Source organism: Xiphophorus maculatus, chromosome 3 (assembly GCF_002775205.1).
Source record: "Xiphophorus maculatus strain JP 163 A chromosome 3, X_maculatus-5.0-male, whole genome shotgun sequence".
In the NCBI taxonomy this organism is placed as follows: Eukaryota; Metazoa; Chordata; class Actinopteri; order Cyprinodontiformes; family Poeciliidae; genus Xiphophorus; species Xiphophorus maculatus.
This window is the reverse complement of record NC_036445.1, coordinates 12,088,888-12,114,082: the sequence shown is the minus strand read 5'-3', so window position 1 is coordinate 12,114,082 and position 25,195 is coordinate 12,088,888. Positions and strand designations below refer to the sequence as shown.

Sequence of the window (25,195 nt, the reverse complement as noted above, 5' to 3'; positions counted from 1 at the left end):
GCGCTGCCGCAGCTCCGCAGCGCGGCTGCGTTTCTGCGCCTGCATGCGGCGCAGGAGGCGAGCTGAACGCTTCCTCCTTCCTGCACAGGAGAAGGGCTGGATGTGGGCCGCCACATGCTGGCGAACCTGAGACGGAATGGTACGGAGGGAGGGAGAGAGGGAGGCTCGTTTTTTGTCTCACTGAGGACGGAGGGAGGAGAGGAGAGGCGGAGGGGGGGTCGGTGTAAAACCAGACTGGGTGGAGCAACGCATCGGCCCGGCCCCATCCACCGAGCAGACGGCCGGAGCTCGGTACTGTACCGAGAGTCTGGCGGATGGAGAGAGATGGGGGCGGTCTGTGGGAGGGTCTAGCGCAAAGAGGGAAGGAGGAGGGGTGAGGAGGAGGAGGAGGAGGAGGAGGCGGCACGGGTGCTGTTTCTCCAGTCTCTTTCCCCTGTCTTTGTCTCACACACTCTTTTGTTAGCCATGCCTAGCCTGCTGGTTCTAGCAGGGATCATGGAGAAAAATGGGGGCTACGGCGGGGATCTGGCCGGCTCCGGCTTCGGCGGCGAAGGTCTCCTCGTGGCGCCCGACGAGGAGGAGGACGACTCCCGTGCCCTCAGGGTCGCGCTCGGCCAGTTGTCGCTGCTGGGGCTCGGGGAAGGCGAGGACGGCGGCGGCGGAGCCCCGACAACAGGAGTGCAGGACCGGAGCAACAATAACAACAACAACCACCACCACAACCACGCCAACAGCGTCGGGGGCGGCGGGGACGCGGCCATCCTGCAGGGGAAGAGCAAGTTGTGCGCCCTGTACGACAGCTCCTCAGCAGAGACTAAAGGACGAGGCTGCAACATAACAGAATGCGTCCCGGTGCCCAGCTCCGAACATGTGGCCGAGATAGTGGGGAGGCAAGGTAAACCGCAGCCCGCTCGTTATTTCCCTACAAACTTCCTGCTTTTCTTCCCCTCAAACAGGCTGCATGCCTCCCTGAGCCGCCCGCTTGTTGTGCTCCAACTGTTACCTGGTGTTATTTGACAAAGAAAAGGGAGTGGTGTGGGCTCCCTTTTTTTATAGCTACTCCTCAGAGGCATCAGCCTCCCACTTTTTCTTTTTCCGCTTCAAATGTTTCAAGTTCTCATCTTTCCACAGAAACCATCCGCTCGCCCGTTTTGCGCTCATTTCTCGCTCTTTTTGAGCGTATTTGCGCAGAGGGAAGGGGGGTGGAGAGGGTGGGAAATACTGGGAGAAAGCTCCCTTCCCTCCTGGGCGAATGATTCCACATCCACGCCATCAATGTCAGCGCGCAGACACGCGCTGTGGAGCAGGAGAGCGCTGCTTCCTTTGTCGTCTGAGACGCGCCAGACTGTTTAAAAAAAAGAAAAAAAAAACATGCAACTGGCGACGAGGGGGGCGTCTTTTCGTCTCAACCCAACAACATCACCAAATATTAGTCATCTGGCCGTAAAAAGTGCTGGATGTTTCAAGCCCTTCTTTTTTATTATCCAGCTTGTTGTTTACGTTGCGCACTGGCCCAGTGACACAATTGGACAAAGAAAACGTGCTCACCTTGTTGTTGTTTCTCTGCTCTTCACGTCAGACAGTTGGAAAGTTTAGATCCCAAAACAAAGCAGATTGAGATTCTAATTTTCCTGTTTCCCTTTTCCTGCTGAACAAAGAGTGGAAGACGAGTGAACAACAGCTGTCAAACAAAGGTGTGTGTCTGGGGTGGGGTGAGCTCCAACAGGAGGAGGGGGGCATTGATTTGGGGAGCCCAGCCAGAAGTTGCAGCTGTATTTTTGCAGAAGTTTCTGCAGACAAGCCTGAAGAAGGGGCAGGGGAGTGTTTTCTGTATTGATTGGTGGGGGTGCTGCCATGATGGGCAGAGGAAGTGGAAGCTGAATGGTCTGGCGGTGCCTTGGAGCCCCGTTTGGGTGCACACCCTCCAAGCCACATGGCTGTCTGTCAGGCTGGGGAGCCAGAGGGGGGCTGGGCTCTGAGCAGGCACAAAGACTGCAGGGTGGGTGAGGTTCTGTCGGTGAAATCCAGCTTTACCTCCAACCAGACGTCCGTAAAACCATCAGGGTTCCAGAGGAGCTGCTTTTGCAGAGTGCCCAACCCCCGCTGCATTATATTTTGTGGACTCGGTGCTGCTGAGTGCCCCTTGTTTCCCTGTGCGACTCCCACTCTTCACTCTGAAGTGTTAGTTTTGGATTTTAATGGGATAACCGTTAACGGACAGAGCGGACCAGCGATTGGGCTGGTTTTATGTCTGATTTGGGGGGAACTGAGGTGAGCCTGCTTTGGTTGGCTCTTTGGTCACACCCCCCTACTCTGTCTGGGTAAAGCTGGAGCTTCCTGTCATGAAGGGATGATTATTTTTTCTCTCCTGTCAGCCGATGCTCTTGCACCCTCCTCTCCTCTGATGAAGCATGGCTTTGTTTTGAATCACCTCGTTCACTACAGTTTAGCAGCATGAGTGTGAATCTGTCTCCTGTGACCTTAATTCTGCTCTTGATTAATTCATCCTTGCCTATTTTATTTATTGATAATCCTTTAATTAAGAGACTAATGTGTACTTGCTCAAATTTAGGATGTAGTTTGGGAAAGGGAACTGAATAGTTCCTTAAGCCCCTGTGTCATGAGCGGGTTTATTAGCCTAATGCCGTGCTGTGGCCTTGGAGGGCATTTTCAAAATTGGGGCACGAGCTGCTCTAACCCCTCTGAGTATCACCACCATCCCTCGCTCCGTACAGCCGCTTCCCAGGAAGTGAGTGTTCCTGAGCAAAGTGGGTCTGTGTGGCAGCGTTAGAAAGTAGACGTTTCGCCGGTTAGCGATGATTTTACCGGGTTAGCCAGCGAGTTGGACCGGCCTCCTCGAAGCATGTTGCAGTAAACACGGGAGCTCACCTTAATGAGGAGCCAACATACGCAGGACTGCTGTCGTTTCTTGACCTCGCCTGTACCTGGCAATCCATCCAGAAACGATACATACCCTGCTCTGTCCTACTACAAGGTCAGGCAATCTAATGAAAGAACATTACCCTGCGCTCACTCAGATCAGGATGCCGTCTTAAAAGCACTTTAATAGGGTAAACTCATAAACAGTGATCAAAAACAGGCAGATGTGGAGATATAAATGGTCCGAAAACGATGCGGCTCTGGGTTGACGGCGTCGCAGGTTCAAGGAGAGGTCAGCAATGTAGCGAAAGTGTAAAGTTCACCAAATCCGCCACGTTTGTGCAGATCGACACTTCTCCATGTTCTCCTTGGTGAGCTGTGATTCAGAGCAACAATACTGTGGAGTCGGAGACCTCATAAATCATGCTAATTAGTCTGAATATCATTTGCTGGTGAAACATTAATAAGTGGAAGCAGTCAACAGGAGCAACGCAACTAAATTAGATGGATTTCCACCAGTTATCCTTTTATGTAATTATCAGGAAAGTCTTGTTGACTTGCTTAAAAATGTCTGAAATGTGTCTTTTCAGGTTGCAAGATAAAAGCTCTGCGAGCCAAGACCAACACCTACATCAAGACCCCCGTTCGAGGAGAGGAGCCTGTGTTTTTAATCACTGGCCGGAAGGAAGATGTTGCACTGGCCCGTCGTGAAATCATCTCTGCTGCAGAGCACTTCTCCATGCTCCGCGCCTCCCGCAACAAGCTGGGGGTGTCCTTCAGCGGCTCCCCGCCCACGCCTCTGCCGGGTCAGACCACCATTCAGGTGAGAGTGCCATACCGTGTTGTGGGGCTGGTAGTGGGGCCTAAGGGCTCCACCATTAAGCGCATCCAGCAGCAGACCTGCACGTACATCGTGACCCCCAGCCGAGACCGTGACCCGGTCTTTGAGATCACGGGTTCCCCGAGCAATGCTGAGCGCGCCCGCGAGGAGATCGAGGCGCACATCGCCTTCCGAACAGGAGGCCTGCACGACCACAACAACGAGAACGACTGTCTGGGGCCGAACGGGGGAAGTAGCCCGGCAGGCAGCACCGGCGGTCTGGAGAGCCGGCTACAGCAGGTGTGGGGGCTGCAGGGGGGCCAGCGCAAGCCTCTCACCAGCAGCTACCGCCAGAACTTCTCAGATGCCATGGTTGGAGGCGGGAGCGGGGGAGGAGGAGGAGAGGGAGGGGGGATCTACAACAAGAGCAACTTCTCCAGCTCCGGAGAGAAACCTTGCTCGTATTTTGGATCTGAGGGCACCCAGGGCTGGGGGGACCCCGACTACCCCAAACAGGTGTCCTTTTACACCCAGCAGCGCTCCAAAAGCTTCGGCGGCCTCCCGCTGCCCCTGACCAGACTCTCTCCTGGGTTACCGGAGCCCTGCGGAGGCGGGACCCCCAACAACTCAGTCACCAGCATCGTTTCCGGCTCGCCTCATGCCCAGGCTCGCCGCGCCCACAGCGAGCCCGCCTCGGCCGGGGACGGCTTCCCGGGCCGCCTGCCGGTGCCGGACTCTCCGCCGGCCACCGTGCGGGACTGCATGACCTGCTTTGAGAGCAAAGTGACGGCTGCCTTGGTGCCCTGTGGCCACAACCTGTTCTGCATGGAGTGCGCCATCCGAATCTGTGAGCTGAACCACCCGGAGTGCCCGGTGTGCCACACCCAGGTCACTCAGGCCATCCGGATATTCTCCTAAAGAACCACGTCCGTTTTATCCTTAGTTTCCTCAGTGTTTCTTCAATAATTATTTACTGTTCTTATGATTACTATTATTATCATTATTATTATATACATTTTTGTTTTTCAGAAAATTTAAAAACAATCAAGCAGATATTTTAGAAGGCCTGCTTGCTTTACTAAAAAGTATAAGAAATATTTTTAAGTTTTTCTTTTTATATATATATGCATATATATTTTATAAAAGTTTTGTTTATAAGAGAAGTATAGTACCTTGCATTTTCAGTTTTTTGACTGCTGCTGTTTTTCTTTCATGAATCACAGTGTAGGCAGAGGTAGACAGTAATGTGAACATTTTATTCTTCGATTCTTTTTTTTTGGTTTTTTATCTTAAAGTGGGTTTTATTGAAGGAAACAGATGATTGATGAGGAACCCAATCTGCACTTGACTGACCTACAAAGTCAATGTTGTTACTAGAAGGAATAACAAACAGAACTTATTGCACCTTACAATCATCTTGGTCTAAAACAGGATTGTTAAAATCGTACCTTGAGAAATTCAAAAGCAGCAGATGTGAAGTTAAACTCGACGTTTTCAGTTAAACTGTGATTGTGGGTTCGGATAATTGGTCCAAAGTATTCTGGCTAAAGGATAAACGTGTATGGGTTCGTTCCAGTCGGGATCTATACAGAAAGAGATGAAGCAAATCTTTATTTCATTAGAAAACAGATTTAAAAAGGATAGGATTTTAATTATTTATAGAAACTGCTTGAATTTTATGGATATTATTCAGAGAGAGGATGAGGGTTGCTGTAAAGGTGGGGATTCTCCGACCGGTAGCCGTTGGTGACGCTTTGGTCACCACAGTTTGTTGAAAAGACTCGGTAATGCTTTGCTGCTCGTGGCTCTTGAAAAGCATGTGGCTCCTCGGTTGGCTTAAAGCGTTGATTTAATTTGCGAGGCCAAAAAGCCTTGGAATCCATCCAGTTGGCCCCTTTTTGATATTCCCCAAGGACTTGTCTCAAAGCCACTTTAACCACGCTTTTATTGTGTCGTGCGGTCGTTTGGCCGCGTCTGGCTAACAATGGAGGACGAGGCGGGAGCCCCCCTCTCGTGTCCTCGGAGAACCTTAAGATTGGACGGAAGCTGAATGAATCGTCTCCTGAATCAGCAGCAGTAGATTAAAGGAGCAGATACTGTAAAACACAGAGTCCAGGGCTGGTAATCCTTTCTCCTGCGAGGGGCCTTCCGTCCCCCCTGTAATTAGCAGAGCTGTACAAGAGCAGGTGTTTCGCGGCGCGCTGCGGCTCTGACCCTGAGTTTGGAGGTCTCGCCTAGCCCCTTTCTTTCTCTCTTTTCTTTGGGAGTGGCTTTCATGCCTCCCCTCCACCTCCACCGGTGCTGCTGGGCTTACAGTTGGACCGTTTGCTTTTGAGCCGTATTGTCTGCGCCTTCGGTGGCGGCCGGCGTGGGCCACGGAGCCCTCGGACACAGCCTGGATTCGCTCATTGATAATTAGGCAAATGGGTCGGTCCAGGTGCGGACCGTGTGGGGACTCTGGACCCCCGATCCACTGAAGGGAGCTAGGCGAATAGGAAACCCCTCCTTTTTTCCCCCTGCTCCTTTTCTTACCCAAACGGGGACAAGGAGAGGGGGTGCACTCTTTTGTCCCAAAACACACATGGACACAGAAAGACACTAGCCGCATTTGGCAGCCGTGAAATAAAATGGAGGTTTAGGAGAGACATTCATAATCCAGTTACCTGGAATATTTATTCCAGTTGATGAAAAGCAAACCGTTTAGTGATCATATCACAGGGGGCCCGTGTTAATCCCCCTCTTTGGGTGCCATCTGTGGGACAGTTTCTACTGTAAGGGGCATCCCACGACTGGCCCTTCGCCTCGAACGGCCCCGGCCCCCAACTCGCGTTACTTTCACAATGAAATCAGACTATTGTAATTGACAGGAAGGCAGAGGAAACGCCCCATTTAACCAGCACTCATGCTGAATCAAATTACACACCCGCTGCGTCTGCCTTAGCCCCAGCCTGGGGATTTCAGAGGGCTAGAGCAATGGATCGGGGGGTTGGGGGGATTAAAGCTGTTGAATGATGGGAGGGAGTAAGGGAGGAGTATACTTCAAGACAAAAAAAAAAAGAAAAAAAAAGGAGGAAAAAAACCCCCCCTGCAGACCGAGCAGCTCTACTGATCATCAGGTCTTTGAGCGAGTGTTGAGCTGCTGTCACATGTGGGCCGGCACCGGCGACCCAGCAGGCCTGAATAATTTGGGGGTCTCATTTTAACAAAACAAATCCAGTCTTCAGGGCCTAAAAGCCCCCTTCCCTAAAGGAAAAACAAAATGAAGAAGAAGGAGGAGAAGTGACCGCTGGCATGATTGCAGCGAGAGCACCGGACTGGCATCGAAAGTTCCCAGAAATCTGAGGAGGACTGAGTTTTAGGGAAGGAGAAAATGCACAGAGGTCTGGCCGAAGCTTTCAGCGTCACAACGAAGCGGGACGACCCCCGCTCTTTGAACTTAGTATTTTTTTGTTTGTTTTATTTCTGCCTTAATGTTTTTTATGGAATATTGCCATTGCTTTGGCTGACAAGGTAGCAACTTTGGCCTTTTGATACAGTACCACTCCCCAATAACCAACTTTGTAAAGAAGTTATTTTTGGAAAAGAAGAATGTGAATCAAACCGCTCGGGTGGGGATTAGGGGGGATTCTGGACATTAGGCTCTTTAAAAACACATGACTTAAAAGAAAAAAAAAAAGAATAAAGCACCTTATTATAAAACACGCGCATCTGATTAATACCAAACCGACCGCTGATGGTGAAATCTATCTCACAATCTGAAAGACACGCACATAAGGATTCCCTATCATTTTTTTTCTTGTGTGGTTTGGTGATTCTTGTGCTCAGTAGTGACAATTTGGGAGTTCTCATCATTTTTCCCCTCTTTTCAGTTTTGCACTGGTTTAACAAAGATGTCTTATTGGAGGTTCTCCCGGTTTAGACGCTGTAAGTTAAGGAGTGTTCTTCGTGTGAAGGCACCGTGTTGTAAATATGGTGTGTGTATCAGCTAGGAAGAGCCAGACGCAGGCCCGCCTAAAGTGAGTTTTTCATTACTTTTTAACAATCTCAAAGTGTCATCGTCGATGTTTTAGAATAAATTTAAAAAAAAACAAACTAGGAGATAAAATGTTTATATATGCGCCCCGTCACCCTTTTGACTATATTAGTATATTAGATAGATCCATACATGTAAGAAATATTATTTACTAAGTATGTCATCCAAATATAGATAAGCAGACACTACTATAAACAGTAAGAATGAATTTTATGAAGCCACTGATGTATCCAGTCTTAATTAAATAGGCAAATATTTAAGAACTTTTAGCCCCTATAGAAGAAATCAGTTTTTATTTATCAGGAAAGCAATAATAGGAGGATACTGGGAGTCAGCTCTTTGAATAATGTTCTGTTTAGAAACTGACCTTCGTTATTAGCATAATCCTGCTGCATTTCTGTCTTTTAGTGACCTGAATGAGTAGAACAGCTTCAGGGTTAGTTTGGGATTTTAATCATGTTTGTATCAATCATATTCAGGACTTTTATTTTGTTAAAGAGTCCGGCAAGGTTTACAGCTTCTGATGGCATGAGGATGATGCTGTCGTTTAATCCTTATTTTGCACCGCGATGATTTATTTTTTTCTTTACTTTGAAAGAAAAAGGTCAGATTTAACCAAAGAACAGAAGAGAGCTAACTTATTACATCGTTTTAACCAATCTAGCATAATAATCTGCCTTTTTATTTACAGTTTACTGAACTAAGAAGTGATCCTACAGATTGAAATACTCCCAAAAGTTAAACACCACTAGCAGACAGAACTATTCTGGCCCAGAAATCAGGTTATGTTTTCCAACCTGATGAGCTTGAGCCACTAAAAGAGGATTTTTGATTAAACGGAAACCAGATTTTTAAAATATTCTGTATTTAACTCTCTTAAGTTCACCTGCATGATTCTCAAAACTATTAAAATAGGTAAGATTTATCAAGAAGAAACTCATAAAAAGGATCCAGCAGCCTGATATCTAAAGTGTATAAAAGCTTTAAGACCTTAAAGAGAACATCAGTTTAAAATCATATATTTACTGTGTAGTTTAACTGACTGAAACATAGTTTAACTCCTAAGAATATAAGTTTCATTTGTCCAGCTCACCTGGAGTAAGGACTTCCTGCGGAGCAGCAGAGGGTGGGACAACTCAGTGATACATTATGTTTGTGTTAGTATTATTTACTATATCGTATTAAGGTTGCTATTATAGTAAAAAGTAGATGTTTTTCTTCTCTTAATATCAAAAAGGTCTTTATGCATTTCTGTAGAAACCCTTTTAAAGGAGTGATAGGAAATCCTTATTTTCAATGGATGCACTTAAGCAATTCTACCAACCTGTCAGTCACACATTGAACAAGCAATGCATTTGAATGTAAAAAGAAATAAAAAAAATGGGGGAAAAATAAACTAATGCACCCTTTTTTATTTTTCACAATTTACAAGTGAGCTTTAAGTTAGTTTTTTTGGAAGGAATTTGCAACAGGTTTTCGACGTAGTCTATATTTGAGTTCTTCCACATGCATTTATAGAAAGTAACTTAAAAATGAATAAAAAAAACATATTACAGTTTTTCAGATCTATTTTGCTAACATGGGTTATTATTTCATAGAAAGCAGAGGAAAAAAAAGTCAGTATCTGGATGTTATTTATGGAAAATGAAGCAACGTATTTATGAGTAACCTCAAGACATTTTGTTTTTTAATTAAAATGACAAGAAGTTAATATATTTCTAAACACAGGAAAGTCAGTTTCTACTAATAACTAAAAAGGAGAAGTTTTATTTATGAAAGTTATGGACACTTTGCCCACGTGCTTCACAGTGGATGAAGTAGGTGGGAACGAGTTTCCCCATAGCTGAAATTTTAACTTCAGACATGCACTACTGCAACATCAGTGCATTAACAACGGAAGAACTACAGAAAATAATAGAATATTTTTAGAATTTGGAGATATTTTAGTCACAGAGCATCGATTTTGTGCCTCAACTCTATTTTTTCTTGCATCAGCATTCTTTGTGCAGTGCTGCTTGCTGTAACCCCCGCCCTTCCCAACCCCATGTTACTGACTGAACGCATTATTACTCATTTCCTCTGTAATCTAAACTCGCTTTTTTCTTATCAAAATGTAAAAGAAGAAAAACTGCAATGCTTGGAGTGAATGAGGCAGCTGTGACCCTCTCGCCCAGCAGGGCCACACACACACACAACTTGTAAACACTTTCATTCACACATCTCCTACATCCACAACTCAGTCTGATCGATCCATGGCAGCGGAGCGTGATCGGCTTAAAAAAAAAAGCCTTTTTGATCGACTTTTCCTGATGCGTTAATTAGGTGAAGTGCAAGTCGAGGAGGAGCCAGCGCACTGTGTAGATCTGTGTAACTAAATGCAAACACACACACTCACACACAAACACTCCAGATTCATTACCGTACTAGTTTGCATGTATATTGTATGGTCACTTAGCCAGGAGAAACGGTGCGGCGGCACGCTCGCACCGTTTCTTCGCTGTAGATTTTCATAGTTGGAGTCTCTTTAGAAAAGCCGAAGGGAGTTTGGAGCCAGACGGAGACCATTTCAGTCCCCCGCACCAATGTCTGACCTCTCACTTAGAAAATGTGTTACGCTGCAAAGAAATAGCTTCCATTTGTACAAGAGACGAAACTTCTTCTGCCTGAAACGAATAAAATGCATCCCAAACTCAGAGAGCGCGGTTTTCCCGCTGCGTGTGAACGGTTGGGGACCGACATGGCGCTCGCTGGTGAAACTCCGCCCTTTTCCAAAGAGGCCGATGCAGTCTGACAGTTTGTCTTCGGTAGCGTTTCCAATTTTTCCAGCACAGTAGGTGTTTCATACCGGTCTAATAGTGGTTGTAGTGCATTAGTTGTTTGGGGCCGGCAGCAGCCGGCGTTCGGTTCTGGTTTCTCTGTGAACAGTGAGGGAGGCGTCGCCGCTGCGGCCCTCTGAGGCGGATCGTTGATGGATGGGGAAAAAAAACATTAAAAAAAAAGATTAAAAAAAGTTTATGAACTCTGTTACAGTGTGCCATGCCCTCACAAGGCAGGAAATATTGCAGGTTTATTTCTTATAGCACATGTTTTTTTGTGAATTACATTTTTGGAGACATTTTTATTATGATTATTATAATTATTATTGTATCTGCGCCATGTTAGTTCTGGTTCTTTGTTATTTTTTCAAGATTCAAAATGTATTGTAAATGTTTCTAATAAAACAAAAAGGAAATGATTTCCAGTTTAAGCAGATTGTGTTTTTTTCCCTGAGAGTCCTGATGGCTGGATTGATCTGTAGATGATGACGATTAATATTTAATAATCAGTAATCAGAGGGAAAATATCAGCCTGCAGCACTTTGCAAACATCTTAAATTACACTGGATATTAGAGGGTATGATGGTCAATAATGAGCTGGTTGTTTTTAAAACTGGAGACACATAAAAGATGAGCTATAACAAATCTGATTTATTTATTTATACATGTGCAGTCCAAATATACATACAACAGAATAAAGGCTTAAAAATGTCGACCTACACCCAGTTTAAGACTCGTGTTGATGTGGAAATAAACACCCTGTGTGTCTAACCTTTGGATTAAATCAAGCCCCTCCCTCCCTCTTCTATTCCGCTATGAGACGCTAACAAACGCGGCCCTGGCTCCCGAACACAACCCCCACCGATCGGACAGGAAATAAAGACGAGTGAAAGTGAGGGCAGACCTCAGGGGGATCCCAGGAGGCAGAGTCCTCTTCCAGTTACATACAGCAGAGAGCAGAGCCAGAGAGCAGTAGGTGTGCAGGCAGCGGAGGATTTCATTTACAGTAAAACAAGCCATCACTGTACATCAGAGACCACAGGAGCAGGGCAGGGCTGAGTGGCCTCACTATCTCATCCCCTGAAACCCAATCCATCCATCCATTCATTCATCCGTCCCAGCTAGCGGGCGGCTCGTCCGCGTTTCTAAACCACATCTTTCCCCCCATCGCCGCCGCGCAGTTTTAAGGGGGAAAAGGTGAAACGGTCAGGATGGGAGCCGACATGCTCTGCAGTTAACCCATCCGGCAGCGGCGGCAGGCGCAGCCATCCCATCCCATTTAGAGTCAACGCTGTGCAGAGGCTGGCGGGAGCATGACTCATCTTCGGAGCACAAAGTGTGTGAAGAGTAGGAGAGGCGCCCAAACAAAGATCAAAAGCACTCAGAGCGAAGCTGCTCGTCACCGACAGGGAAGGATGGAGTCAAACTCTCCTGATTCCTTCATGGAAAGACTTGTTTTAAATGAAAGAAAACAATCAAACGAAGAGAAAATCCCTTTTTTCTGTGAAGCGGTTAGTGTGGGAAACCCTTTGGCCAAACAAGACAAGTGTTAATAAATATAAAGAAGAACATAATTTTCTAAATATTCCAGAAAACGAAGGGAGAGAAGGGAGAGAAGGCTGCTTTTCAGTCTTCTGGGAGTGGATTGTTACAGCCCAGCATCCCAGGAGTGAGAAACGGAGAGGAAGCCTGTACAATCCGGCTTTTTAGGAGAGAAACTGCAGAAGAAGGAGGAGAAAAAAGGGCCTGATAGCATGTTCAGTTTCACATCAGAACCTGAATCCATGGTGATGAGGCAGCTTCTTATAAAATCCCAACCCTCCCACATCACATCCTGTCCATCCTTCATTTATTGCTCCCCCCCTCGTATCTACACAAACCCAGTGGAAGCGTCCCTCTACCCGTCAGCGCCTCCGTCTGTCCGTCTGGCCGGCCGGCGCTGCGGTGAGACGAAGGCGGAGGTCAGCGGCGAGGTCTCAGTTGTTCTGGCAGCAGGCGCCCCTACTGGACGAGCTCTGGGTGGGCTCCACCGTGATGGGAACCACGTTGGAGGCCGGAGAGAAGTCCGAGTTGCCCTGGCCCGTCATCTGCCTCTGGGACACGATGTGGTAGATGGCTGCGGAGGACAGAGGGTGGTGAGAGACGGGACAGGCAGCGGGACATTTCGGGATCAGGACGGCGAAACTGAACAACAACTTTTGCTTCCAGACTCCTGGCAGCAGAGACGGATTCTTCCGTCCTGAACCGGCAACGCTCCGTCATGTGGAAGAATCCTCATTTAAACACGAAGCAGGCCATTAAATAAATGAATACATACAGGGTGACGCAAAAACAGAGAGACTTCTTTAACTTTTTCACCTTAACTTTGATGTAAGGCTGGACAATAAATCGGTACCAATACATATTATTATAGGTATATTATCAAAATCAGTAGTCAATACATCTGATAGAATATGCTATATTTGGTCTTCCTAATGGAATGGCCAAAGTGATTTTTTCCAAAAGTGATTTATTTTTTTTTTTTGCCTAAATCAATCTTTTGGTAAAAAAAGAAGTGGCAATTTTTTTTGTTTTTGTTTTGTTGCCAAAATCGCATTTTCACAAAATGACGTAGGCCGTTATATTAGGAATAGCGGACAATAATCAATATACCTTTACCTTTTTTTTTGGCTAAATCATCTTTTAGCCAAAAAAAAAAAAGGGGGGGTGGAGGGTGATTTTTGGAAAAAAAAAAAAAATCACTTCATTTTAGGAAGGTGATGATATAGAATATTCACTGAACTTTGAACCAGAACCGCGCAGCATTCTGGGAGATGTAGGAAAGCATTTGGCTGTAGAACCGGAAAGTCAGGTTGGTGGCATCAACTAACTCTTTGGTTGCCTAGCAACGTACTCATTCTTTGGTTACTTAGCAACAACCTGCTGAGTAACTTGCGCAGCATCAGTTTGCCTCATAACTGTGTAAAAATAAAAAATAAAACAGTGTGGAGTGAAAACTGTGGATAAAATTGGGAAGGTCACCAGTTTAGCAGCATCTCAGATATTTAAAACTAATCAATAATTACCGATAGACAATTATTGATGTCGATTGATATGAAATGCTTATATATACAAAAATTTCTGATGAAGACACTGAGCGTAACTCCCTTCTTCACCAAATGTAAACTAAAGTCAGATTTTAATGGATGTAGGATTTATCTTGCGCATTTGTTTTGGTTCCATTTACCCAGAACGCCCTCTGTTGTAGTCCACTTCCTGTTGCCGGTCCGTTTGCATTCAATCTCGCCTTTATTTAATCGTGACAAGAAGAAAACCCAAAGAAATCCATTTTAAAGATCGTCAGCAGTAATGTGGTGCTAATGTGAGAGGAAACCAAAATAACACCATGAAACAGGGTGGAGGCAGGATCATGCTGTGGGGAGGATTTTCTTTAAAAGTGACATGAAAGCTGATCAGGTAAGATTCCAACAGGATGACCATAACCTGAGCTGTGCTGGACGGTTTAGATTACAGTATTTTCATGTGTTTAGGTGGTCCAGTCAAAGTCCACGCCAAAATATAACTAAATCTCTGAAAGCAAATGGAAATGGATATTTTAACATTTTCTCCATCCAGACTAATTGAGCATGTATCATTTTTCTTCCTCTCAAAGTTGGTTAATTAATCTGGTATGTTGCGTTTGTTGTAAAACAGGAGCAACTAAACGCAACAAACACGGATCTTCACCTGAAATCCTCCGGTGCCGGTTTCCGAGCTTAGAAGAACTAAAACACTCCCACCAATAGTCTGTCTGTGTCTCCCTGGCAGAACGCAACCACTGGGGCGTCTAATCGTCAAACTAAATGGAAAAGGCCCGAGCAGAATGATGCACACTAAGACATTCTGCTTAATTGCTGAAGAGACGCTGCCCTTTAATCTCGTTAAAAAACCAGCATCATTTAGACAGCAGTTAGTACAGTCTACACTCTTTTTCCCCTGCAAAAGTCCTAGCTGGCAGTTTTGCCTGTTTTCCTGTCTGAGGAGAAAGATTAATATATTTTGAAGGGCAAGTTTGTTTACAGAGACTTCATAATCCATTTTACTTGTTTTTGGTTTATTTATTTTGGATATTTAAAATGTCTTCCAGCTTCGGTGTTAAATGTTTTTGGAAATGAGTTTATTTATCCTTGAGAGGATTCATGTGAACTTTCATTATCATGCCATTTCCATGCTACTGGTTAATAATAATTTCTTATACTGGGAATTATGAATCAATTCAAAATGCTCAGAAGTTGATTTTAGTCTGCTTAATTTTTTTTAAATTTTGTATTTGATTTTTTTTTTTCCTTAGGGAAAAAGCCAAATGGCTAAACTAGCCAAATACTGGTAATTTAAGCTACAGAATGTTTTGCACAAACCTGTTTTTTGTTTAAATATAAATTGATGAAATTTGATGAAGTACAGAACATTATAGAATTGTTTTAAATATTGGCACTCGGATGATGTAGTTTATTTCACAAAACTACAACAAAAAACATTTTTCATATCACAAGAGTCGCATGATCAACAACTGGATGTTGCCACTGGTGCAAACCATGAAGAAGAAGAAGACAGGAAGTAGTTGGAGGATGACGACGCGGCATGTTTTCTAATGATTTATAGTTTGAACAAACTTATTCACAAATGATTATAATTATTTTTCTTATCTAATGTAAATACCACAATTGCAAAATTGTCCTTATTCAACATTAGTATAATACACACAAAGTTTTCCGCACAGTGTAATAGAAACGGAGCTACTATCAGTCAACAATGGCCTCAAAACCATAATATCATTTATTGCAATAATTTCAGGGACAATGTATTGCCCAGCAAAATTTGTTATTTTGACAGGTAGGCCTGTTACCAAGTAACAAATCAATTCATGTCATGATAAATTAAAACAAACTCAATAATTTCCATTTTTCTCTATCAAAAACTGGGTGATAAAGTCTTCAGTCTGGTGCTTTGGTCTCAAACAGCCCTTTTTCTGAAAGACAATTTTGTTTACAGAGACTAAATAATTTATTTTATTTGTCGTTTCTGTTATTTTATTTATTTTTAATATTTGAAATGTTTTCCAGCTCCAGTATTAAATGTTCAGTTGAATTTAAATTTTATTGATCTTTGAGAATGTGTTCTTGCATTATTATTATTACCATTATATTACTTGAAAATGGTGTCAAAACAATAACATTTATTTATGTTTATCGCAACAATTTCTGGGAAAATGTATCATCCAGAAAACTGTGTTATTGTGACAGGTCTAAACCTGGACAGGTTTAGCGGGTTTGAATCTTTCTGCAGGGCTGTGCAGATCAAACTAACATATTTACATCATTTAGTTGAACTGAGATTCGTTTGTTGACTCAACAGCAATCTGAAATCATCACCGACTCACTGCTGCATTCAGACACTTCTCCAAAGTTGTCCTGAAATAAAAGTCCGGTGTGAAGCGAGGAAACTGCGAGAAGCATGACTCATCGCAGCATGACAGTACGGACAATAAGCCACCAGGACGACCCTCTCTACATCGCTACATGAGCCATGGCGGCTCTGCGCCTTACTGGCTTGCGAATGACTGCTTTTCCTGCCTTAATGAGCTAATTAGCAGCGCTAACTCGATGTTGGTTTGAAGTTTTTTTGAGCGTTAGAAATAAGCAATATGTCTGTGGTGTGGCCTGAAGCGGAGTCACTGCTGGATCCAACATGGAGCTGAAGCAGCATACAAACAGCAGGTGCCACATGCAGACTGATTCAGGCTGGATTCCCCCTTCAGGCCACTCAGAGGTTATTATGAAGTCACCAGTGTGGCCTTGAAGCTCCTGAGGAGTCTGCTCAGAGAGGCTTACATCAGAAAACATGGACGGATCTTTATTTAGCCTCTGATTGGCTGCAGAAATTACTATTTTTTTAAATTAAAAGGAAGATTCAGGAGGTTTTGCAACAGGATGCACATAAAGGATGGAGGCCAAGACCCGATTCAGTGGAATTTGCTGCCATCTAGTGGCTAAAGTGAGAAACTACATAAATGCAACTTCTTAAGAGATGTTTCATCGTTCATGGAAAAATTCTGGCGATTCCTTTAATGTTGAATGTTTTTTACTGTTAAAATTTGGTTAAATTTTAGAGCAGGAAGTGGAACTCACCTGTGAGAATTGTCTGAAAAGCCAACTCAACGTTGGAGGAGTCTAACGCAGACGTCTCCAGGAAAGACAAGCCGTTCTTCTCTGGAGAACACAAACACGGTACGTTACACACATATTAATATTCATCTTAAATTTCCTCACAGATTCTCATCTACTGTCCCCACAGGAAACCATTTTGTTCTCCTGAAAACACAACAAAGAGTTGTTGGAAGTAAGAGTGGCATGCAAAAATTTTGCTTTACTTTATGAACATGACATTTTTCTCACTGAATACATTCTAATAAAAAAGGCTGGATTTGTTTATATGTTTTAAATTCAGGCACAATTACTTCAATAATTCAATAAATGTTAAGGCTTTTTGCACATCTCTAGTGGGCGTCTCAAACTTCTCACCAACTAAGTGATACGTTCTGTAACTGTTTTGGTTCATGTGATTTTTATTTTAGAAGCATAAGAGATTATTGGTTAATGTCATAATCCTTTTTAAATCCTTTTTTTTTAGATGAAATAATACCTGAACTTTGACCCTGAAATCCCAGAGAGAAGCAGGATGTTCAAAGCATCTCCTCTGTCATTTCAGGCAAGAATTGTATCCCCTACTCCAACATCTTCCTGACCAAACGGCCAGACAGAGATTAAAAGAGGAGCGGCAAAAGCAAATGAGGTGGATTAGCAGTGCTAGCCAACAACTGATGAGTCATCCAGGACGTGTTGCTGCCCGGATACTGAGCCGTTAGTATGCAGTCATCAGACTGTCACACGGTAGCAGTCTTCAGTCAGAGGCCTCTTCAGATTTGTTGCGAGGCTGATTGCTACTGGAGATCCTTCCTGCCCACAGCATCACCATCCAACAAAAGATCTACCGTGTTTCAACAACAAAATGCCAGTATAAAATATAATCATCAACTGCTTTGCATTGATGCTTCCAGGATTATTATGTAAACAAGACCTAGATTAGGTCAGTGGAATAAAGAAAAAACAAACATTTCGACAAACAGTCATGTTTGACTCAGAGACGGCTTCTTTTATCCTCAAGGATTCTCTTTATGCTGCTCTGAAGCAACAGGATTTGTGCCTTTAACGTTCTGGCATTCAGCTCTGCTGAGTCTTTTATCAGCAAAGAACCCAGACAAGCTAAAAAAGAACCGATTTATGCAAGTTACACCAATAATCTGGTAAAACATGTTTTACTTTGATGCTTTTGAAGTGAGAATAGTTTGATTCCTCAAAATAACTCTAAATATGACACAGACTGCTGCTATCAGGGAAGACGAGGCCCAAACAGAACCAGGTCAAAGTGTTGAACATCTATTATCCCCAGTATCAGTGACGGAGCCTAATGAGCTGACAGAATAAAGTCTAATCGGGTTTTAATGAGCCTCTTATCAGGCTAAGCTAATGAGGAGCCAATAAAAGGTTGATGAGGCGACGAACCTGCGAAGCCCCTGGCCTCGTCGGTGGGCACCGCCCTCAGGTGGCGCAGGTCGCTCTTGTTGCCCACCAACATGATGACTATGTTGCTGTCTGCGTGGTCCTGCAGCTCCTTCAGCCAGCGCTCAGCGTTTTCGTACGTCAGGTGCTTGGCGATGTCGTAGACCAGGAGCGCTCCCACGGCGCCGCGGTAGTACCTGGGGTCAGAGGGTCACAAGCACTGTCACTTCCTGTCACGCCGCTTTGATTTCATGTTTACCTGTGACAATTCATGATGTTTATTCTGTATTATATTCTGACTTTCTGAGTTTTTTCTAGCAAATCTTAGACTTTTCAAACTCAGAAATGTCCTTGTTTTTTTCTAGAAACCTTTTGAGATTTTTTTGGGTGGAAATTTATTCCTTTTTCTCTCGATATTAATCTCAGAATTCCTGGGGGAGGTCCCAGCAAATTTGCAACTTGTCAAACTCAGAAATGTCCATGTTTTTTTCTAAAAAAATACTGATTAATATCAGAATTCTAGGAAATTTCTGGGATTCTTTTGGCAAATTTGAAGCTTCTCTATCTGAGAAATTTGAAAGTTATTTCTAGAGAATTAGAGACTAATTTCAAAATTTCTTAAGTATTTGACAAAAATGTACTCCATTTTTATCTACCTACAACTGCCCTGACATGCTGGTGTACTTTATGGGAACATCTTTCTTTTGGTGTTTCACACAAACACAATACAGAACCATCTGTCTTCTTACTTCCTGTTGCATGCAGTTCTGTGTCTATTTGCATGTCAGAGACAGGATGAAGTCTGCAGAAAGCAGAGCGGACTGGATGAGGGAACTCACGCAGAAGTGATGGCTCTGTAGCGCTCCTGTCCAGCCGTGTCCCAGATCTGGGCCTTGATGGTCTTCCCCTCCACCTGGATGCTGCGCGTGGCGAACTCCACCCCGATGGTGCTCTTGCTCTCCAGGTTGAACTCGTTGCGGGTGAAGCGGGAGAGCAGGTTACTCTTTCCTACGCCTGAATCGCCGATCAGCACCACTGCAGGGAAAACAGAAGAGTTAACAGGCGGTGTTCATTATTTATGATCCGCTTCATGGATGCTGCAGGTAAAAAAGCAAAACCACAAAACTAACAACCAGATTCAGAGGTAGAGAAACTCAGGAGGAAACTACTTTCCATAACAACAAGGATGAAACTGATCATGTGACCGTGTCTGGCAACCCTGGAAACAATAAAACAAGGTTATGAGCGTTAAATTGTTGCTATTTTTTTGTATATTTAAGTGCTAATAAGGTGATTATTATGCTACAACATGATGGACTTTGAGAGGTAGAGCATAAATGGGGTCAGCGATAAGGAAAAAATTAATTATACCTTTATGTTTTCTAAGAAAATGTATTAATTTATCACAGTTTAAAAATCAAAAATAGAACCGTTAAAGAAAAAGTACATTTAATCTTTTTAGAGTTGAATCCTTGGACTGAACATAACCCAGTTCTCACACAAATTTATTTAAATTAAAGATAAACAACTGCAGAAGAACAAGAGCAGGAAAAAACAGAAGGTTTTATATAAATAACTGTCAACCTTTTCTAACGCTTCATGATCCAATATTGGTCTTATGTGCACCATAATTCACATGTTCCTGACAGACGGCAGGACATGTGCGACCTGAAAACATCTAAATATTTATTAAGGAATAATTCTGATAAATGATAAATTCTGAATTAATCACTAGAATTAAAACAACATTTAAAGTTTTAGACTCTACCAATGTACAGAGATGCAATGCAAAATTAAACATAATTATAAATCAAAATGACAAAGGTGAAAATATACTTACGCATAGAGCTAAAACAATATATAAATAATTTAATTTAGAAATAAAATGTCAATGAAATAATAAATTTATGCTTTTTCTAATTAGATGTTTGCGTCCATTCTCCATCGCATTACATTTTATAACAGTAATGATAATAGTAATGAAAATTTATACATCATCATCAAAATATCGCTGGCTGAGAAAGTCTCATTTTTAATCCATTAAGTCCTGATAATTTTATGTTAATTCAGTGTTTAAACTATGACAACTACTAAAAACTAATATTATTTATGAATGTTTTATTGCTTATTTTATTTGTTCATAAGGCTTGAATTGAAACAGATGCCATCTCAGAGTCTAAGTTTTTACATGAATCTGGATTGTGATAAATATAAAAACCAAACAATAAAAAAATAATATTCATATTTTTTTATTTGAGCCTTGTGACTCAAAGATGGTGCTTTTAAATCTATGTATTTTAGCAGTTTGTTAATAGATTTATAGCATGAATATGTTTAATAAACATTCTGGGTTGAATTAAACTAATAATGATAGTAAAATATTTACTAATATTGGAGTGAACAGGGATATTTTGTTGCCTGATTTGCCTGTAATAAACTATAGTACAGAGAAGGAAGAAACCAGAAGAGAATTAAAATGATAAAACAGATATGGAGAATCTTTAGCATATTGATAAATATTGTCCAATTAAATAATAAATCATGGAGCCAGTTTTGTTTCGTCTCCTCGTGTTGCTGTGAGGAGTCATTAAAAACACATCAACTCTGACTCACATCACAGAGAAGAAATGGAAAAACATTTTATTATTTTCCACCCATTGGTTTTCCTGATGATAATGAGACACTACCTCCACTGTAGTGACCTCAGAGAGGTCATGACCCCTCCGTTAAGGACATCTCTCTCCTTCACTGTGACTGAATCCATCCTGGATATTTGACAGTAAAGTGAATCAGGCCAATGATTCCCCCAGAAATCCTGCTAAGCCCGGTGGTAGGGGGCGCTAGGGCGATTATCCAGCAACCTAAAGTGATTTTCAGTTAAAAAATGTTTAGAGTTGACTGGAAATTTGAAAATATCACTAAGTAATTATGTTTTATTAGAAGACAATTAACAATACCTAAACACCAACTGCAAAGTCCTAAAAAAGACATAAAACATTTTTTAATTTCAGTTATTGCATCCGAATTAACAAGTCCAAAGTTGTTGATCCTTTATCTGTGACTTGTCACTTTATTTACTTCAGTTGTCTGAGAGTAGACCGGTAAAGACAGGAAGTGCTTAATAATAAGTGAATAATAAAAAAAAGCTAATATAAATAAACTATGCTCAGCCTGGTGGGGGAAAGCAAAGCCTGGTGACCCGCCAGGGTTATAATGCACTGAGGGAAATCCTGCAGGCAATATCAAAGACAGCTATTTCCACAGCAGTAAGGTGAGTCAGTGTGTCTGAGGACCCACCGCCCAGCAGTTGGGAAACAGGAAGTTGGTTTGGGAACGTTGAACCAACCGTCCGTCATGTTTCTGCTTCAGTCTGAGTGGAGCTGCTCGTTCATTACTGAGCAACTTTAGTTTAGTTTATGTGGGAGTCATATGATGACAGTAAAACCATCATGTTCTGTTTCATCTCACACAAAGGACTGTGGGTGGAAGAGAAAAATCATTACACAACACGGTCCAATGCCACCAGACTGGTAGAGTCATAGCTCCGTTACACACCCAGCCACACACCTATTGTTGAGTTAGGTTTTTTTAAGCTGAAAGACATGACAGGTCTTTGTCAGTTAATACAATCCTGCAGCCAGGCTGAATGAAAGCGAGTCTGTCTGCTCTCTGAGATTAATGGACCGTCTGAAATCCCCTGATAGCACAAAAATGGAAAGAAAGAAGGGTAGTCATTACATGTTCGATTTAAGAGCAGAAGTTTATATTCCCCAGCCTCTGAAAAGCAGTAAAAGAGGTTGAGGAGGACGGCTAAGGTCTGAGATGCCTTAGTGACTCTGTAAGAGCTCACCCTGCTTGACTCACAAAACGAGAACAAAGGGCAACAATGTGAGCGCTTTCTAGAATCAAGCAAAACTGTGAACCGCAGCCGTTTGCTTATCAGGATCCCTGCACCGCAGGGAGAGATCCAGATTAGTTTGGTCACATGAAATGAAAACCTGATTGAATCGCTTCTCTGCTCCGAGGTGCAGCGTCTCTGTGGACGCTCACCCTGCATGCAGGTATTTCCAGTTTGACGACCTGCTTGAAATTTTGACAAAAGGCTGCAAGAGAATCACCTCCAAGTGGCTCTGAGGAGCTGTAACTGCTTCTACCATGCCTGCAACAATGGCGGCCCCTCCCCAGGTACTACACCCTCACATCAGGTGAGGCAACAACTCAGCAGATTAGGCTGAATTACCTGGTAGATTATTGCTTAAACATGAGAAATTAAAACCACCAGAAACAAAAAAATATTCATTTTTTTAGCTTTGATATTCTTTAAAGCCATTATTATACTATGAAATAGTGTGATAAATACAATAAACATTTAAAATAAAGTATTGGAATTCAAAGCATTCCTTTAATCATAACCTATTAAAATAAAATCAAAGCTGTATTTTTGTATTAGTTTACGTTTTAAAGGATTGCAATGCGGAGGTAAAAAGGTTATTGTAAAATAAATCCTAGAAAGCTAAAATTAGTAAATGTTTGGCAGCCTGGATGTGAGTTTATCTCATCAATCAATCCATTCATCCATCCAGGAATTCGGCAAAATCAAGCCAACAGGATGGTTGGGGTATTTTTTTTTGTTACTTTTTAAAATCAAATGGTACAACTTTTAAACTTTTACTACAAAACAAACTTGACCCTCTCTGTCAGAAGTTAGGGGTCATCTGACTGTGACCCCTCATTGACCAACACCGCTTCCCCAGGTGATTGCGTCATCGCCCTGGAAGATGATGAACTCTGAAGCAAATGATGCCTAAAGTGACACATTAGAGTCCTATAATCTGCCCTACATGACCCGTAAACCCACTGACTTTATTTAATGACGTAAACTGAAAAGAGTTGAGGCTTAAACAGGTGTCCCAGTCTCTACGGCTGGTTGTTAGGAGCTCCGGTTTACGACACCGACATCCCCGCGGTGGCATCAAATGACACAGGTGAAACTGACATGTAGCCAGCTAGCTAAAAGCGAAGAAACGACCACTCACCTTTAAAAAGGTAATCATATTCGTCCTCTTTGTGCGTCATAGTTTCTCTGCTTGAAGTCGAACAAACTTCGGGCGTATTTTAGTTACTTCGAAAACGACCGACAAAATCGTCCGTGACTTTAGCCCTGCCCCGTTCTCACTCACACTACAACGACGTAGAAGAATAACCGTCAGAGTACAAAAAAAGTGAAGCAGCAGGTTTTAAATGTAATAAAATGACAATAACATCCAGAAGAGAAGAAACTTCAGGGCCGTCTTCCTCTCCTTCCTATACTTGCCATTACCGAGACTGCGACGTAACGTCAACACTAAACCCCGCCCCTCTCGCTCTCTTAGTGGTCAATGGGGATTTGACAGTTGTTACTTGCTTCGACGTGATTGGTCAGCTATGCTGTCGATTGTGAGTCAGCTGCCAGTTGTTAGTTTGTATGACGTCGCGCAGCAACAGGTAAAGTATGGCAAGTAAAGTTATCATATAGTAATTAGAACTCCATTAAAAGAACGGAAATTAATATTTCGGTTGTTTAGCACTCCCTTGCTCCCGTCTATAATAAAAGTAATATTTCAAATGTCATTCTTGTTGTAACGAATGTTATGGCTAATTATTTCCTATCAAAAGTGAGTAGAGTGAAAAAAGTGTACTCAGATGTTGGATTACTTAAATGTAATTTTACTCAAACAGAAGCGGAGTTTAGTTGAAAAACCTACTCAAGTATGTGTAACAAAAGAATAAACCAATTAAAACCACTGAAGAACTGTTTGATCATAATGTGCAATTTTTCATACGTTAAAGAGTGTGATAAAAGGTTAGTTAATAATATCGTTCCATACATTTCCGATTCTACGTTTTAAAATCATTATATCTTTGAAATCAATGTATAATGTGGTTAATATTACAACAGTACAAAGTATATAGGACCATACTATTTACTCCATTCACTTCGAATTAATATGAGACACGTTGAAATAAAGATGTTACTCAGCTTAATTTAACTGCGTAAATATAACTATCACCATTCGACATATGTATAACTAATTTTCTGAGAGTTGTTTAACAATATTTTTAATATCTCATATAATATTTCATAATATTTGTTGAATAAACAAACATAAACAAAAACAAGCAATGTACGCAATATACTTAAATAGTACATAGAGAAAGAGAAACAATTAAGTGGATCAAAACGAGTCAAGTAAACTGACAAATATTTAATCTGGCCATTAAAGGTTAAATCAGACTTTTTTTTGTCAACTTAAGTATTTTAAACCTTAAAAAAATAGATAAAAGTAAGAACCGAGTGGTCCATGTCTTTATTGAAGATGAGCCCTATTTTAGATAGCGCTCATTTCTGATTGTCTGATTGGTACCGATGTAATTTTTGTTTGAGAAAATAGTTTTTATTAGATACTATAATTGTCTGCCATACAGGAACAAGCCTCAGGTGAGCTTGGAAAGCCCAGCTGGCAACCAGCGGGATCGTACATATGATCTCTGAGTAATACGTGTCACTGCTGCTCGTTGGTCCGCAGAGTGAGCGAGGCAGCAACAGAGCAGGAACATAAACAGGTGGAGTTTTAAGGCTGATGTTCGTTGTTTAAAAGGGACTTAAATCAAAATCAAACGTCAAATAGTCAAAACAAACAAGAACTATTGCAACAGCTAGAGCTACATCAGAGCTATTTTCCACCTTTCCATTTTATTTTAGCATATTTTATTGCCCCTTTATAGGTTAATGCATGTTTATTATTAGCAATATATTTTATGAAACTCATAAATATCATGCCCTTACTTGTTTTAGAAAGTTTTCTTCTGCCTTTGTTCACTTTTTGTGATTAAATTTGTTATGTGTTGTCTCTTCAAGAGTAAATACTAAAACCTTTTTTGCCTCTTCAGTTAATTTCTTCTAGCAAATATCTGGAATATTGAGTCAGTAGAGCTTGAAATGTTATTTGGGAATCCAACTGCCTACTGTAACGTTTTGCACACAGCAATCCCATCTACATGTTCAGAA

The 25,195-nt window shown here is 42.3% G+C and overlaps 2 protein-coding genes across 2 annotated transcripts; one reads left to right on the top strand and one right to left on the bottom strand.

The window, feature by feature from the left end:
• Nucleotides 1–354: 354 nt before the first annotated feature.
• mex3a (mex-3 RNA binding family member A) lies at nt 355–10,968 on the top strand. Its single transcript, XM_023330443.1, has 2 exons — nt 355–895; nt 3,471–10,968. Exons 1-2 carry the CDS (start codon nt 466–468, stop codon nt 4,616–4,618), a joined length of 1,578 nt encoding a protein of 525 aa, XP_023186211.1. The 5' UTR covers nt 355–465; the 3' UTR covers nt 4,619–10,968.
• Nucleotides 10,969–11,180: 212 nt separating this feature from the next.
• LOC102226911 (ras-related protein Rab-11A) lies at nt 11,181–23,488 on the bottom strand. Its single transcript, XM_005801807.2, has 5 exons — nt 23,184–23,488; nt 18,987–19,182; nt 18,151–18,344; nt 16,717–16,797; nt 11,181–12,665 (listed from the first exon to the last, which is right to left on the bottom strand). Exons 1-5 carry the CDS (start codon nt 23,221–23,223, stop codon nt 12,526–12,528), a joined length of 651 nt encoding a protein of 216 aa, XP_005801864.1. The 5' UTR covers nt 23,224–23,488; the 3' UTR covers nt 11,181–12,525.
• Nucleotides 23,489–25,195: the final 1,707 nt, after the last annotated feature.